General features: G+C 42.0%; 1 protein-coding gene across 3 annotated transcripts in view; it reads left to right on the top strand.

Moving 5' to 3' along the window:
- The first annotated feature begins 257 nt into the window (after nt 1-257).
- The window catches only part of PELI1 (pellino E3 ubiquitin protein ligase 1), a 43,318-nt gene continuing 27,326 nt past the window's right edge, over nt 258-16,249 (top strand). Inside the window, exons 1-2 of one of the 3 annotated variants that reach the window (XM_039718977.1) lie at nt 258-544; nt 12,447-12,611. In XM_039718977.1, the coding sequence (XP_039574911.1) occupies nt 12,557-12,611 (55 nt within the window). In that variant the 5' untranslated portion in view covers nt 258-544; nt 12,447-12,556. The remainder of the gene's footprint in view (nt 545-12,446; nt 12,612-16,249) is intronic. The other 2 variants (XM_039718978.1, XM_039718979.1) reach the window with 2 other exon arrangements.

Below are 16,249 nucleotides of genomic sequence, written 5' to 3'. Positions count from 1 at the left end.
AGGGACTCTGTGGGCTTTCAGCGCTGTGCAGCACACAAGGCACAGGTGAGTGGGCACAGACACACACCTGCACAGGGACACACACACCTGTACCCCGGCACACACCTGCACACAGGTGAGCGAGCACACGGGCTGAGGTCAAGGCGAAGCGGGGGGCCGGGACTACAACTCCCGCCATGCCCCGGGGCGGGCAGGGGGCGCGGCCCGGCCCGGCCCGGCCCCGCCGGTGTGGCGCGCGGCGAGGCGGGGCGGGGGGCGGCGCGGCAGTCGGTGTGAGGGCGGCGGAGCCGGCGGCGTCCATCAGCATCGGCTTCGGCTCCCCGGCTGCTTCTCGGCAGCTGCTCCCGCTGCTTCCCTGCCTGCGCCTCGCAGCGCCGGCCCGCCGCAGCCCTGCCGGTCGGAGGTGAGCGCTCTGGGGCTTCTTGCCTTGTCGCCCAGTCGGGACTATCGCCCTCCGCGCGGCCGTGAGGAGGCTGAGGCTGCCCCTTGCCCCGCTCCCGGCCTGCCGGCGTGGGTGCCTTCCTCCGTTGCCTTGCTCCCCGCGGTGAGTATCGCGCCTGTCGCGGCACAGCCCCGTCCGCGCTGTCGGAGGGGTGGGGGGCTGCCCGGGGCCTGCCCCTTCCCTGCCTTCTCGGGCTCCTTGCTCCGCTCCCGCCGCCCTGCGCGCCTCGTACGCAGGGCTCCCTCGGTGTGGTTGTTCCTCAAATAATTCTCCGGGTTTTTTTTTCCCTCCACCGGGGTTTGGGAAGTTTTTTGTCTTCTTTTATTTTATTTTGTCCTTTTTTGTTTGTATTTTTTTGTTTAATTTTTTTTTTTTTTTCCGCTTCCTACCCACCCGGAGTTGGCCCCGCTCTGGGGCTGAATGTGCTGGGGAAGCTCTTTGTCATGGAGCGGCTGCCGAGCCGTCTGCCCTGGGGAAAAACATCGCTTAAAAAAAATAGGAAAAAAAAAAAAAAGTCGCTCACTATTCATTTTTTTTTTAATCCCTAGCTCTTCCAAATTTGATGATGTTTTACTCTGGAAAAATCTAGCTGGGCGGTGGGTAAGTTGTGTCTTTAATGTTAAGATTCATGGGGGAATTGCAGGGTTTCTCTCCCATCTCCTTAGCTCTGGCTCTTTTGTGAGCAGCCCGCCGTCCAGCGCAACTCGTGTCCGGTTTTTCTTTCCGCTCTTGTTTTCACCTCGTTAAATAATACGTTTTCAGGACGATCTATTCCTGAAACGAGGGGGACATTTCTGCCTGCAACAGCTGTAGAGAAGGTATTCAAAAGGCAGGGGAGAGAAGGAGCAATTGTGTTTTTAGCTGAATAATTTTCCTCTAATAAAGGGTATATTTTAAAGCACTTAGATTTTTATACCGGAATCATTTTTCTTGCCCCCACCTCCCTTGTTTTTGTTTCAACTGCCACCTCGAAAACTGCAGCTATTTCACCTCTGCACAATGCAGCTTCTGGAATACATGGGAGCAAAAAGCAGTCTGGCTGTAATGCTGCTGTTTCTGGCCTTACAGGCCACCCTTTTCGGTATTTTTTTCTGGGGCTCCTCTGCCTTGAAAAAACACTACTGGGTAAGGAAAATTACAAAGCCTCCCAGACAGCTAGAAGCTGGCGCTTCTACATCTGAAGGACGATAGGTTTATTTATTTTTTCATTTTGAAAGCGTCTGGGAGGCGGGGGGAGACCCGGGGAAAAAAAAAGGCTGTTTCCGGTTTCTGTTCAGCAGCGTTTCGAATTTTTTTTCCCACAAAGAAGCAGCCAGATGACCTGTTGATGATACATCTTCAGTTCCTTTTTGTTCCAGAAGGCGCCTGTAGGTTACTTACGAGATGGACAGGCTGCCCAGATCTTCCTTTGCATGTGTTGTTGCGTGGTCTGTGTGGCTTTGTAATGTTTTAGGCCGATAATTTTGGAGTGAGTAACGTGGAGCCAAAGTTCAGATGTCTGCCCGGGACCCTTCTCCCTTTCCTCTCCACTCCAGTCCTTTCCCCCATGAAAAAGCATGGTTTGTGGAAAATTGAGCACTGGTAGTTGGAAAATTGGGCTCTCTTGGTGCTGTGCAAGAGAAGTGTCCTAACCCTTTGAAGTCGTGTGAATGGCCTGGCAGGAAGCTTTAGGAATGCATATTGGTTGTATGTAGGTTGCTACTGGGTGCCTTAAGCTTCGACATCTCCTATTTCAAATGAATTAAACATGTAGGAGCACCTACTGCTACGCTGAGTAAAGTCGTGTAACGTGTGCCTCGTGAATGTTTCCATTCTTGCTAAACACTGGAATGTATTTCTCAACACAGCAGGTCACTGTGCTAGTGTTCATCCTAGAAATTAACATTTTGAGTAACTACTAGTGTAATTTCAGTTAAAGAAGAATTTAATATACTGCCTTTGCTACAACCATTTTGTATTTTGGAGGCAATCTTGGTTTCTATTAAGAAACCAGGCTTGGAAAACAGGATCCTTTCACTTCAGGATTTATAGCTAGTGGCTGAGTTTGTAGTTACAAAATAGAGGATCATGTGCTTGGAGCCACTGGTATTTAAAACTCTTATTCATTTGTAAGGAGCTAATTACAAGTATTTTTTGAGATAAAATGTCTTTTCAGACAGGAGCTCTGGAATACAGGAAAGTGGCAAACCCAAAGCTGTTTGTAGATGCTAATCCATGCCCTGAGCTAAAAAAGGGAGAATGAGGGTGTTTCATAAGAAATCAGTCACCTTTAAGTGCATACTTGTAAGTGAAATTACACAGCTGATTAGCAATTCCTGCTGGGTGCCAGGAATTGGAGGTGCTTGTTGCTGGCTGGTCACTGCACGCCTTGCTGGTTGGATTGTAAAAGTTTTGACTGAACATCAGGATGAAAAAGTCCAGCTCCTTTGCCTCCTAGACATTCATTCCTTAATCTCCAGATTCACGAGCGTGCTGACAAACTGTCAAAGGAAGTGACAGCAAAGGCATGGGATGGGAAGTAGGTCGAGCGCCGCTGAGTTTCAGTGGAAAAAAAGTGAGCATGTTTCCATCTGATCTTGTTTCTGTTTCCTTTCAAACTACGGGTTAGCAGGATGCACCAGGAAGTGTCTCACTGCTACTGCAGCTCCCCAGTCCTACTGGAAGTAATATTGCATCTCCAGCAGGCCCAGTTAGTCTGCCTGGGTGAAAAGATTCCTGGGGAAGAAGGTCAAATAGCAATTTAGTTATGAAAAATTGTGTCAGGCAAAACTTCAGTGGCTCTGTGCCTCTCAGGAGGTGGTGGGCAGGTCGTGGGATGCATTTCCCTGTCCCTGTGCTGCTGTGGGCTCTCCAGTGCTTGCTTGGGGGTGGGCTGGGGCAATAGGGTAGCATCATGGCACTTTTTTTGTGGCCTTAACGTTTTGTAATGGCACTTAGTAGTTACAAGTGATTGTGCTTCTTCTTTAAAATCTTTGAATGTATGTATTCAAAAGCCTGCCTTTCAAGTTAAAAAAGATGGAAGTTCTTTTTCCTGCTAGAAATCCTGAAATTAAAAAAAAACAAACAAGCTCTACTTGCTTCTGTTGTCTGCTAAAAGTAATTAAAACTCTTTCACAATAACTTGATTTACAGAAAAATGACAGTCTTGCACACTATGAGTATGTTCTTTTACACGTATCCTGTATTTATATTGGTTTGAAAAGAACCTTTTTCTTCGGGTAGGCAGAGGTTCTTGAGTGATTTGCACGAATGAGTGCACAGCTTTTGGGCTACCTAGGTGAGCCTTCTTTTGCTGACCCATGTAACATGATTTGGAGCACCAAATGTTCCTAGCTGCTCAAAGTGACCTTTCTGGAATAGCCCTGTAGTGGTGAGTGATTGTGAAATAGTTGACTGAAAACTACAGGCTTTGCAGGAAAAAGCTGTTGTCCTCTGCTGGCACCCTGTGCTGGAGGTGGGGGCTCATCAGTACCAGTCCTGCTCCAGCAGTGTCTCCTGGCTGGCGTGTGAGGTGGCATTTGGGGACGTGGGCTCGAGTGAGAACGAGTCAGCAGCTTGTTTGGTTGAGGCTGAGTGCAGTGCCTGGGTGGGAGTGTTTGGCTAAGGATTGATGGTATCCTCTGGAGCCTGCCATGCAGGAGCACAGCTCAGTTCAGGAACAGGTAATAAAAGTTAATCTGCTGACCTTGGTTTTAGTCCATGCTGCTGGATTTAATCACAGTGACTTGAATGCCACCCATGGTACTTATGTAAATGCTGAATTTTGGGCTTGAATCTCATCCTCGAGAGCAGAGTGGACTAAATCTTGCAGTGAATTTCTGGCTGTGGTTTCAGGATTGGGAGTGTCCTATAATTTTACTGTTCTAATTAAAGCTATATTGCAGTTTTTAGATTAGAAGTGGTCAAAACCTCTTACTCTGGTCCAGTAATTATATTCCTGTCAGGAAGAGGATTTGTTCAATTCACACTCACTTTCCTTGTTCACCTGAATATGTTGTAGAAGACTTGGGATATGTGTCAATGTTGACTCAAAATGCTCTTGTTCTACCTTGATGTTGGCTAGACAGCCATGCCAACCAGATGTGTTTCTGTTTGTAGAAGTTAATTGCATAAATGTGTTTTTAGAAGGGAGAAAAGTATTCCTTGTGAGAAGTTTTTTTGGTTTTTTTGATTTTTTTTTTTTAATAGTACAGAGAGGTATTTGGGGCAGGAAGGGAGAAAAGTATTCCTTGTGAGAAGTTTTTTTGTTTTTTTTTTTTTTAATAGTACAGAAAGGTATTTGGGGCAGGGAGATGCTGGTCTGGCTACATCAGGGTGTGTGCATGTGTGTGAACAGCAAGGAGAGTAGTTGAAGGGCTATGGTTAAAAAGGCCCAAACCAGAAATGATCTCTGGAATATTTTTTAGTTATTATTAAAGGTGGTTGATAATATGAATAGCTACTAGATAATATTTTGTGGATTTATTGAGGTTTTGTGTGACTGGGATATATAAATGTGTAGGTACTTGCAGGTTATGGGTTTGGAGTAAGTTAGTCAAGTACAATTCTCTGGAGGATAGTTTGTTGGAGCTAGGACTTGAAGATACAAAACTAAGAAAAATACCCCAAAGCAATCAAAACTCATAAAAATAATAAAGCTCAAATCCCTGCCTAGCCAGAATTTTCTTTAAAGTAGACCACCATTGATGGGGTTTTTTCCTTCCATTGCCAATTGATTCATCTCTCTGGATGTGCTTAGCTGCTTGTATTTCCTGTTTGTAATGTTTCTGTACCTTTTGGGTTTCATTACAGGTGCTTAAAAATACTCTTTTCTGAGCTGGGGTACCTATTTTCCTTATTTTATGGACAAGGTAGGGAATAGAGATTGAATTTGAGGGCACTGATTTGGTTTTTGTTGAGAAGACTCTTGAGATTTGACACTGGTGGAGCTCAAGGCCTGCAAGAATTTGTGAAGGCACAGTGAGAAGAAACTTGGTGATGTGATTTGTACATCTCACACTGTCCTTCTTGTCTCTTCAGTGTTTCTACTTAATTATCTGAACCATGCAGTGAGCAACTGGAAAGTTGCAGCTGTTGGGTTAGTTTGTCCCCGCCAGTTTGTCCCCATGGATGGTCACAAAACCTTTAATGTGGCCGTTGTTCTTTGGCTCAGGGCATCAAACTGGCATCTCTGGGTTAGGTCTAGCTTGAACCATCGCACCCAGCTGGTCATCTCTGCCCAGGAACTCATCAGTGGTGTCTGGGGCAGCTTGCAAGGCACTGGGTGGAACTGTGGGCTTTAGGAAAGGCAGCTCGTGTGCCTGTGCAGCCTGCACGTGGGGCCCCCTTAAACATCACGTCCTTGGGACACTGTAAGACAAGGTTTAACTAGTCACAGAGTTAGGCTTGGGCTTCCATATGTTTGTAGCTCCTTTCCTTGTGTCAAGATCATGCCTTTCCAAAATGCCCACTTTCTCTGTTCCCAGATCCTTCTGCTTTTAACAGTCTAGCAGTATTAAACAGTAAGTTTAATAATTAAAATATTTAAATTTAAAATAAAAATTTAAAATAATTAAAATCAAGTAAGGACTTGATTTTTAAAATCATACAAGCTTGGGTACTGCATCTGTGTTTTCTTTGTCCTAAGACAAATGGTTCATGTTAAATGATAAGTGGTCCCTGAAGAATTTCTGCTAAGAAATCTCAAGGCTCCTCTTCTCTTTAAGTGTTAATAAATAATACTGAGATTTTTGTCTCATGCTACCTTGATATCCTTTCTACTTATCTGAAGCAATTGTAGTTCCATGCAATATTTTTGCAAGAATAATTATTGTCTTAATAATGATTTAACACGAGTTTCAACAGGGAAAATAAGCAATGATCCTTATGTCAGATCATGGAGCTGAACTGTTTATTTGGTATGAGGTTAGGGGTAAAAATGCACAATTCATCATATATGGAGGCTTACTGTAAGTAATTTACTTACTTTTAAAGAACTTGTTGCTCATTTTGCTTTTTTAATGCACCTCTTGGGATAAATGCTCTATTCTAAAAATGTCAGTTCTGTCATTTCCCACTATTTTTTTCTTTGTTTGGTTTGGTTTACTTTTTTCCTGAGCCACTTCAAATACTCTGAGGAGCTCAATGTGGAAGAAAATAAATGCAGGTAGATATTTGAGTTGCTGTGTTTAGATTGCTGCTGTACTTAAAGGTTAGCAGAAGATGACTTTAAACTTCTGTGCTGCCGTGCAAGAGAGTAATGTGGCTTCAGCCCTTACTGGTATTGGAGGTGGTGTGTGTGCACCCTCTTGAATTTGGATCTGACTCCTTTTTGCTGGGCAACTGCCATCTTTAGAATTTAGGAATATGCTACAAAATCTTCTGATAGAAACTGGGAGAGTTTCTCCTTGTGTCGGAAACCGGAGTAGTTTACTTAATATTTGTGAAGCCAGAGTTATGTCAGTGCAGTCAATACTGCTATTTTCATTGTCATGATCAAGCTTTCATGGTAATTTGGTTTCAGATTTAGGATCTGCTTTCAGAAGTCCACAAAAAACTGTATCATGCCCACAAGTGGCATGAGCACTGAATTGAATACTTACAAGGGGAGAAGATAATAGTCCAGCTGTAAAACAAGTCATTGTGGTAGCACCTAATTTCAGCACCCACTGATTGTTGTGGCATGTATTTATTGTACTTTCAATAAAGAGCTGGGAGACAACCAGCTTGAATGGCCTGAAATTTAGAGGCAGTCAGTTAAGAACTGCTTTTTAACAGGGCAGAGGTGTGACAGTTCTTCAGTAGGCAGTGCAGAGAACCAGCAGGCCCAAGAGCAGACACTTTTGATGTTTCATTTGTTCTTTTTCTCAGGTGATACTGTTGAGACAGATTTGTGATGGTAGTGCTGATGCTTCAGATAAACACTGCTTCCCGCTCCAATCTGCTGTCCTTGTGTCTCTTAAAGTTAAAAGATTGTGTTTTAATGTACATACATATATATAGATATGTATACATATCATATATATTTATAGCTGCACTTCATACCCTGGGATTAGCAGACCAAGCCTTAGACAAATTACATTGTAATGCATATTAGTCTGAGGACAGGTGATCACCCCTTTCATGGCCAACTCATCATCTCTTGATTCCTGTGGTGGGTGGATCCATCATACTGGATCTTGTTGGTTGGTTGTTTGGTTTTTTTTTTTTTTGCTTTATTAATAAGGTAATTGATATGCTGCTGGTAGCCCACATCAATTGTTTTAGTATTTATTAGGTGCTGCATTTGGTGGATGTGAAATATCATTCCAATTGAGCTTTCCCTTTTGGTGCAGCATGAGCTGTTGCTTGTTGGGTGAGGTTTCTGTAAACTGCTCAAGGTTTTTCCTGAGGGCTGGAGTATACCATGGTGAGAGAAACAGCTTGGTGAGGTTTTTTCTCTTGTCTATTTTGAAAGAAGTGATGTATTACTGTATTAAGGCTGTCAGCCACCTGCTGAAGTTGAGGAACTCAACTTGATCATGCAGGCAAATAAATGCACAAATAGCTTTTATTTTTATCCATTTTTTTTCTTGCACGTGTGCATATTTATGCAGTCAGTGTTGTGGCCAATATTTTAACTTTGGCAGGGGGTTTCTGAGCAGCAGATGTGAAAATAGGGTAGGTTCTTGTACCTCTCACTGCTGGCTGAGAAAGGACAGGGTGCTCTAGTAGAAAGTGTGGGCTTATAAACCATTTGTGACTTAGGTACAGCAACTACTTTTGAATTCCTGTGCCAATATATATGGGCAATTTAATTTTTTCCTCACTGAAATAAGCATTCATGTATCACCCTTCTGAGATGTGCACAGACAGCAAGAGGAGCCTCTGCCTCAAGAGGAGAAACATTACAAAAATTTTTGTTGCCTTTCCCTTACTCCCCCAACTTTGGGGAGGGACTCATTCAAGTTGCCCATGTATAAACAGGAGCAGAGGAGCCTGATCCAAAAGGTGAGGGAAGAGTTAATGCTTATGTTAAAGCCAAGAGAGATCAGTCATAGGGAGGAGTAAACATTATCATGTTAATAATCACATGTCAGGTGTCTTTCAGTCTCTTGAGTCTTACAATGTCCACAATTGTAGGCATTCTGCTATTGTTTTACAGCTGTTAATGAGGAGGGTAAAAGCCAGATTTATGGCTGCTTTATATAGTTCATAACCTCAATCGCCAAGAAATAACAGCATTAAAGATTCAGATAGTGCTTGGCTAACATGTAGAGTGAGATGGCATGAGAAGTTTCTTGCCTCACTGGGCTGGTGTCAAGTGTAGCATTGCCTATTTCTTCTTCTCTTGCTGCTCCAGTTTCCCAGGGCAGGGCTGCGGCTGAGACATAACAAAGCTGGAATTGTGCTCTGCTCTCCTGTTCAGTTAGGAAAGAGAGCAGGACTTAGGAGATGGCAGGGAGGGGAACCTGTGTGCTGAGGTGGTGCAGGATGTCTCCAAAGCCCCAGATGGATGTTAGGCTGGTCTCCTGTTTTTTGTCCTTATTTTAAGAAAGGTAAGGATCTCACAGGTGTGGTGATTATTAATTTGTTATAGTTTGGAGTCTGCTACAGGAATGCAAGTAACTATTCAGCTAATAATCAAACCTTGCTGTGCTTTGAGGCAGGCAAACTAATGAAGTACCAACAAATGGGAAGATGAGTGAAAAAAATGATAGTGCAGCCTGAGTTTCCTGAGTTCAGGAAACTTCCCATTTTTCTTCTGCTTTCACTGTGTCAGATGTTTAGAAGTGTCAACATGACTGAGGACTAGCTAGAAAGCTTACGTGAGGCACAAACCTGATGCTGAGCAGGAAAGCACAGTGTTTTGGAATGTGGGGAGGTCTAACATCTGTTTGTAACCTTTTGTCACAAGTGGAAGGGATTATAGAATGACAAATAGTGATTCTTTGCCAATGGGCATGGGTTCCATTCAGCATTGCACAAAGCATGCCAATTAGATTTAATACAAATGTTCCCCCAGAAAGATCACCTTGATTTAATTTTTTTTCAGATGCATAAAGTAGAAATGAACTGAGGCTCTCTGTTTGTTCTTTAAAGACTAAGTACTGTATTTCTAGCTCTTGGCAGACATTGTCCACAAGTACTTCATGTTCCATTGGGCTTATGCCAATTTAATGTACCGTGTGTACTGAAAGCATCAAAACCAGACTTACTTTAATTTTAGATTTTACAGTTACTGTTATTGATTTTTCTTAGAGCTGTTCCATCCAATCTGCTATCATCTTAATTTTTTTCCCTGCAGGATTTTGGGGCAGAACCATGACAGTCTTTATTTGTGTGGCTAGGGAGTGTTCATGTCAGTGAGAGCTGTAGATCAGACATCTCTGCAGTGGCCAGACTCTCCATTTGTAGAAGCTAAATCAGCACACTGCGTTATTTGTGAGCTCTTTCCTTCAGTACTGACTGGTATGTTGTGACTGAGGACAGTGTTAAAAGCAGAGTCTGTCAACCGTCTTTCAAGAAACTTGATTTTAATAAAATCCTGAGACAGGAAGCTGAACATACCAAAAATTGTGAACTTGGATTTTTCAGCACTTCCATGTTGTAGCAATAGAAAGAAGCCTGACAGAAAGACCTTGGACCCCAAAGAGACAAAGGGATGAGGTAGGGGAGAGAAGCAGAGTACAAGTAGGAATTGTGGTAGGTAGACAAAGAGAGGAAGGAAATAACTGAGGGAAGGAATAAGATCAAGTGCAAAACTGCCAACCAGTATGGGCTGGAGCATTTGTAATGCTACAGTCCTTAGGTCTGCTGATCCCTGCCCGACAGCTGTGCCTGCTGGCCTCAGATTTTGGCTGTTCATCTTCTTATTTTCAACCCTCAAGGCCAAGGGCTGTGCATAAGCATGGCTTCTGGCCAGGTGGCTCATAGCACTCAGAGTGGAACAGGATTCCCCTCCATTGTGTTGATGTGGAGCAGCATGGCATTTGGTGAAGCCTGGGTTTTCCCTTTCACTTCTCCTGCTGAGGCTGCTTTTATTAAGTGGCAGTCTGGTCTGGTTTCTGCTCTGCAACTTTAACAGCTCTAGCAGAGGGTAAAGCTGCTCAGTGCTTCAGAGACCTACATCTGAGTGGGGAGTCTGTCTTGATAGAGACTTAAAATCACAATGCCTTCTACGTTCCCTGTTAATAATAATCCTTGTAGTTAAAGTATGTAGGAATTCCAAGTTAGTTTGTATTGTAAGCTTAACCATGGCAGGTGGTAGTTTTCTTAGATCTCACTCTTATGCTGAAGTGTACTAAGCATGCTTTTAAGTCAGGTGTCTAGTTCTCCAGCCATAGTTTATATTTCAGACTTTGCTTAATCTCAGAGATGCTGATTAGTCTTTGGGAATGTTACTTAAGCTTTGACAATCTTCAGATATTATCTCACAATCTTCAAAGACTGTATTTTGTGACCTACACCTGTCTTCTCATTCCACTCCGTGTACTGGAGTCTCTGTTGGGGGCTGTTCAGTTTCTGCAGGTTGTCTTTGCCTGGCAGTGTCAGAAGATGCTTTCTCATCGTGCAACCAAGTGACCAGTTCAGAAGAATTGCTGGTGGAAGAGTTTTCCAACTGGACCATAACCTGTGTTAATGTTGGTGTATCCCAGGTTTTATTGTAGCAACTGATTATGGAGGTACCTTGCATTAATGTGAGCAGACAAAATACTGCCTTGTGAAGAAAAGAAGTGTACAGGAAATGACTAAGCCTTGATGAAGACAGAACTATAGGTTGTTCCAAGTGTTTTTGTAACTGAGACTGGATTTTAATTTTTTCATTTGCTGCTTACTGTACTTTTTTTCAAGCTTAATTTTACAACATCCTTCATATAAGCTTAGTTTTAACTTCATATGCATGCTAATAAGATTATTGCTGTACTAAGCAGTTTTTTACTGATGACTTTAGCTTCTGCCAGTTAAAAGAACAAAAGTTGAATAGGAGTATACAGAAAACAAAGTTAGCTCTAGTAATAAAAGGGAGTAAATTTTCCTTGTTTTTAAAGATTTAACATAGCTTTTAAGTACTGCTCACAAATAAATTCTTATTTCCTGTTACCTCACTATTAATTAGTCCATGCATTTAAAAATACACAATTTTACTTTTTTTCTGGAAATGAACACAGTCATATGGAAGGTGGTCCCAATTCTTGGTTCCTGTCATCTGTTCAGGCACATTCGTAATAGAATAAATCCAGTTGAGAAGCAGTTTGGAGGGTGGGTTTGTAGAAATCATGGTTGTGCAGAACCTTGTGCCATGTAGCTGCTGGGCCACAGGCAGGCCTGCTGCTTTTGCAGGCAGCAGTGCTTTATGCCACCTTAAAATTGTTTAACTGCAGAATGTGCTCCTGCTATATGTTAGCAACTAAGTTCAGGCATTCCTGCAGTCATGGGAATAGGTGATAAATAACAGCCCTGTGATGCAGGGCTTCTGCCTTTGCATGCAAAGCTCATGCCTCTGTGCTAGTGGCCAGGTTTGTCAATGAAGAGAAGAATTTGGAAGGGAACTCTGGAGTTTATCTGGTCCAACTCCCCTTACTCTAAGTAGTTTGAAGTTAAAGCCAGCCCTTTCATCCCTTTATTTTGCATGGTTTTGAATAACACACAGCCAGGGTGTCTGCTGACAGCACTTGTCTAATGCTTACCTGCAACTGGCAGTGTTCTGTAAATGTAAAACTATCCAGTATAATTCCATAACATATTCTTACATTTCAGTAAATTCTGAGTGCACAAACTGGCAACTGAATTCCCTCAATAATGTTGAAGAGCTGAGCATTTGAGTTGCTTTGCTCTAGGAGTACTGACTGGAGAGAAGGGTGTATGCTGTGTTCAAAGACAGGTTTATTCCAGGAGACACTGAGCCAGCCTCTAGGAAACCTTTCTTTACAGTGGCTGTGAGTGACAGGTGGATCTCCTACCTGTGCCTCTCCAGCTGACAGTTCTCAATTGCTGATGTGGATGGGGCTTAACCATGTGGTCTCACTCTGGCTTTCTCTCGCAGTGTTGAAAATCGTTGTCCTGTCTGCACTAGCAGCTAACTGAGCTCAGCTCATTGCTGACAGCCACCACCATCAGCAGGTCCCTTTCCCTCTGCGCGGGAGGCTTTTCATTATGTACCGTAAATCCAAGTGGAAGCGCGGGTACAATCTCGAGGGGCTTGGACACGGTGAGTTTGCATCTGCACAGTTGTTCTACAAGAACAAACTTTTTTACTTGCACATGAACTTCTTTTCAAATTTTTCATCTAGAGAATTTGGTAGCTACTTCTAGAATTCCTTTCAAATAGAGCTTTTATTTACCTCTGGGAGATTTTGATTGAGATAAGCTGCTAAAAGTACAAGTGTAGAACAATACAAACTACTTCTATTGTCTTGCTGTAACTATCTGTAAAGGTATTTGTTCTCTAATCACTATATTTTTTTTTTAAAGAAGTAGAAAAGAGTGCTTTAAGCAGTTCATTGGATAATCTCTCTCTAGAGCAACCATAGCTTTTATAAAAGGCAGGTAATTATGTTAGTGACATGCCTTCTAAACTGTGCCAAATTTACTTTCTCATGCCCTAATGTTGGATTTCCACCTAAGGTTATTTGTGGAGGCGCTGATACAATGTTTAGTGTCTGATCTCACCTGATGAGGGTGATGCCTTCTCCATCTCTTCTCTCTGGACTGTGCACACACATAGCTCCCTCTCCCCGGATCTGAGCTATGCAGTCCTTGGCCTGTCTTTATTCCAGACCTGCTGACCAGAGTTTTTTCGTGAGCTGAGTTTTCTCACTAACTCAAGAGAAACAAATTAATTGTGGGAGTTTCCTTAGAGGTTCAGGGAGCTGTGCCTTAAGTTTTGTTATTAGACTGACTGTATATCCTTCTGATGTGGTAGGCTTAAAATTCTTGCATTGCTTTCTGTAGCTTTGTATCTGTGCCTTGTTCTTTTTCCTTGGCCCTCTGGTTTGAGGACAACAGCTGCTGCCTTCTCTCAGTATTGCTAGAACCAATGTCGTAATGTGTTGTGAGAACATCAACTTTACCTTGCTTAGACCAGTTTTCAAGTGGAGTTAATGTTAGTGAAATTGAGAGTACTGTGATTAAGGCTGTGATTAACAGTGAGAGGGCTTTTGGCATATAACTTTGAAAATGTTTATAGTTTTATTTTACATCTCAGGGGATTGGCGCAAATAGGCATGAGATGCTAATCATAATATTTTTCATGATCAAAGCTATCAGTACTTCAGTGGCTGCTATTTCTGTTTCAACTGCCAAAGTCCTGAAACTAGTTATGAGCAGTCAGTATTGGTGGTTAACAGCCTGAAACATTTTAGGTATGGGAAATACCACTTCATTATTCAGCATGAGTTTGCTGACTTGAATTCATGCTGCATCTTTATTTTAGTTTCTGGTCAGCCCTGTATTTCACTGTGCCTCTTGATTTTCTGTCAAGTTTCTATCATGAGTGAATTCTCAGTCCAGAATTCCTTAACTCTGCCAGTATGTTTCAAGGGGAAGCTCAAGAGGTAGTGCAGTATGGTCTAGACCTTTAAAAGTAATATAGCTGTTACAGCTTTGTTTTATAAACTTGAGAGTCTTGTTGGAAAATGCATTAGGAAGAAGTTTCTATCTAATGAAACATGGTGGTTAGAGAGGACTTGCTGCGTTCAAGTACTTGTACATAGGCCAAAAACACTTGGAAAAACTCTAGGAAGAGCTGTGAAACAGTGTTGAAACTGGTGGCTTCAGAAGCTGGAGGGTACCTGGCATTTAAGTGGTTCATCTCTTCAGAGAAGCAGTACACAAATACTATACCTGACAGTGAACATTGTCTCTGATGGCAGTGTAATTATTTTGAAGTCTGGGGCTTATCCAGAATCAGAGTGGTGAATTAAATTACATGTCCAGCCAAGATTTGCTCTAGTACAGTCTTGCATAGGTAGGCTGATAGTGATCTTGCTTATGCTGCTGAATTCAGTTGCCTTCAGTGCTGCTGAATCCTTACTTAGCTGCATAATTGGACTCAAGTATCAGGTTTGGTGAAGCGACCGGGTAGATGATGAAAAATAGAATATGGCCTTCAATTTCTTAATTTCTTTTCCTTACTTAGCATGCCTTTTGGTTTTTTTTTGGGAACAGTGTGCTTAGAAACAAAGTCACTCAGTACAATTGATTGTCTGCTAATCAAATGAGCTACAAATCTCAGGGGTTTTTGTGTGAAATATTTGGAAGGTTTAATATAGTAATAAAAAGAGAGAGAGGGAACTAAGTCTGCTGCTTTGTTACTATGAGGGGCAATAATCCTTCCTTGCTGACCAGTACCTTAGCTGTTCCAGCCATGGCATGATGTAGTTTTATTTTTTTAACAATGGCTTTATTTAGATTATCCTTTTAACTAATGGTTTTGGCACGCTTTAAAAAGGCACTTTAGGAAGAGTATCTTATTGCAAAATTCTAATCTGGGCTAAACTTACAGGCTGCAAGTATTTTTACTTTTTAAAATTTAATTAGAGACTCTTCGTTTGTGACAGTAAAAACCACGTTTGGAGCATGTTGAGTTTGCAGGCAGTTACCTGAAAGGCTGAAGTTCTGTCAAAGGATTTGGTCTTCTGTATGCTGGAGCTGGTTTCGATTACTCTGTGCATTTGTGGTTGAACAGAGATTTCATGTTGCTTTCAATTAACAAGAAAGCTTTTCTTATGATCTTTGATTTCAGTTGGCTACAACTTCTCTGGGAGTTTTGACTGTAGTATTTCAATGCTCCTTTGTGTTAGGCCTTCTGTTATCTGCTTAACTTTTGTATTCTGGACCTTTTTTTTTTGCCAGTAATGTTAAATCTTGCTGCTCATAGTGGTATTGTTTTGGGGGTGAGAATTGCAGCCTTTCTTTTTCTTAAACAATTGTTTATGGTTTAGGTAGGCTTCTATATTAAAAGTTAAGGAATAAGCACCATGCTGTCTTTGGAAAACAAAGACATTTTATTTAAATGTATTAATAAAATAATTAGTAAGTAATGTGTGAGGATTTTCATATTGCTGAATGAGGGAGGATGACTGGAAGAGACAGGACTAGCTATGAAAAGAATTCCAGTAATTCCTAAACTTGCACCCCTTTGTGTTGGGTTCAGTCCTCTTTTTAAAAAGGACCTAGAACAAGTAGAACATGTAGTCAGTCCTGCAGCTGGGCTTTGGCAAATCCTAGTACAGCAAATGTGAGGATGCTTAGTTGTAAGTAGTCAGTCCTGCAGCTGGGCTTTGGCAAATCCTAGTACAGCAAATGTGAGGATGCACATTTTTAATAGCAGAAGGAGTGAAATTCAGGTCTCTGTCACAAAATGGGGAATGTGCTGCTGTTCCCAAAAGTGGTGCTTTGCTCCACGGGCACCAAGCTCTAACTCACTGTTCTTGTTGGGCAAGTTTCAGGGCTGAAACTTTGTGTCAACAGCTACACGTCTGCATTTTGCCTATAATATTTACATCAGTCTTTTGAGTAAATGAAAAAAGTATATCTTATTTCTGATATGAGAGAGCTGCCATAGCTGTTAGATTTTAAGCTTAGGCCACAAATTGGTTTTGAAGTGAAGACTTTTATAGAAATTGTTTCTTGTGCTTACCTGTTTTTATTGTTGTTGGGTTTTTAAAATTTTTCTGCAATTTAAATTAAGTGCCTCCCTTCTTAAAAGGAAAAAAAAACCCCTCAGCTTGGAAGTGATTACTAAAATAAAAATGCTTTACCTCAGAAACTAATAAAATTACTGCAGCTCCTCATGTTGGTATACTCCTCGTGTTGGTTTTGTAACATTGTACAGTGTTGATAACA

This window comes from Passer montanus, unplaced genomic scaffold, assembly GCF_014805655.1.
Source record: "Passer montanus isolate IOZ18808 unplaced genomic scaffold, ASM1480565v1 scaffold40, whole genome shotgun sequence".
Lineage (NCBI taxonomy): Eukaryota > Metazoa > Chordata > Aves > Passeriformes > Passeridae > Passer > Passer montanus.
Note: the sequence above shows the minus strand (reverse complement) of the source record. Positions and strands in the feature narration are given on the sequence as shown.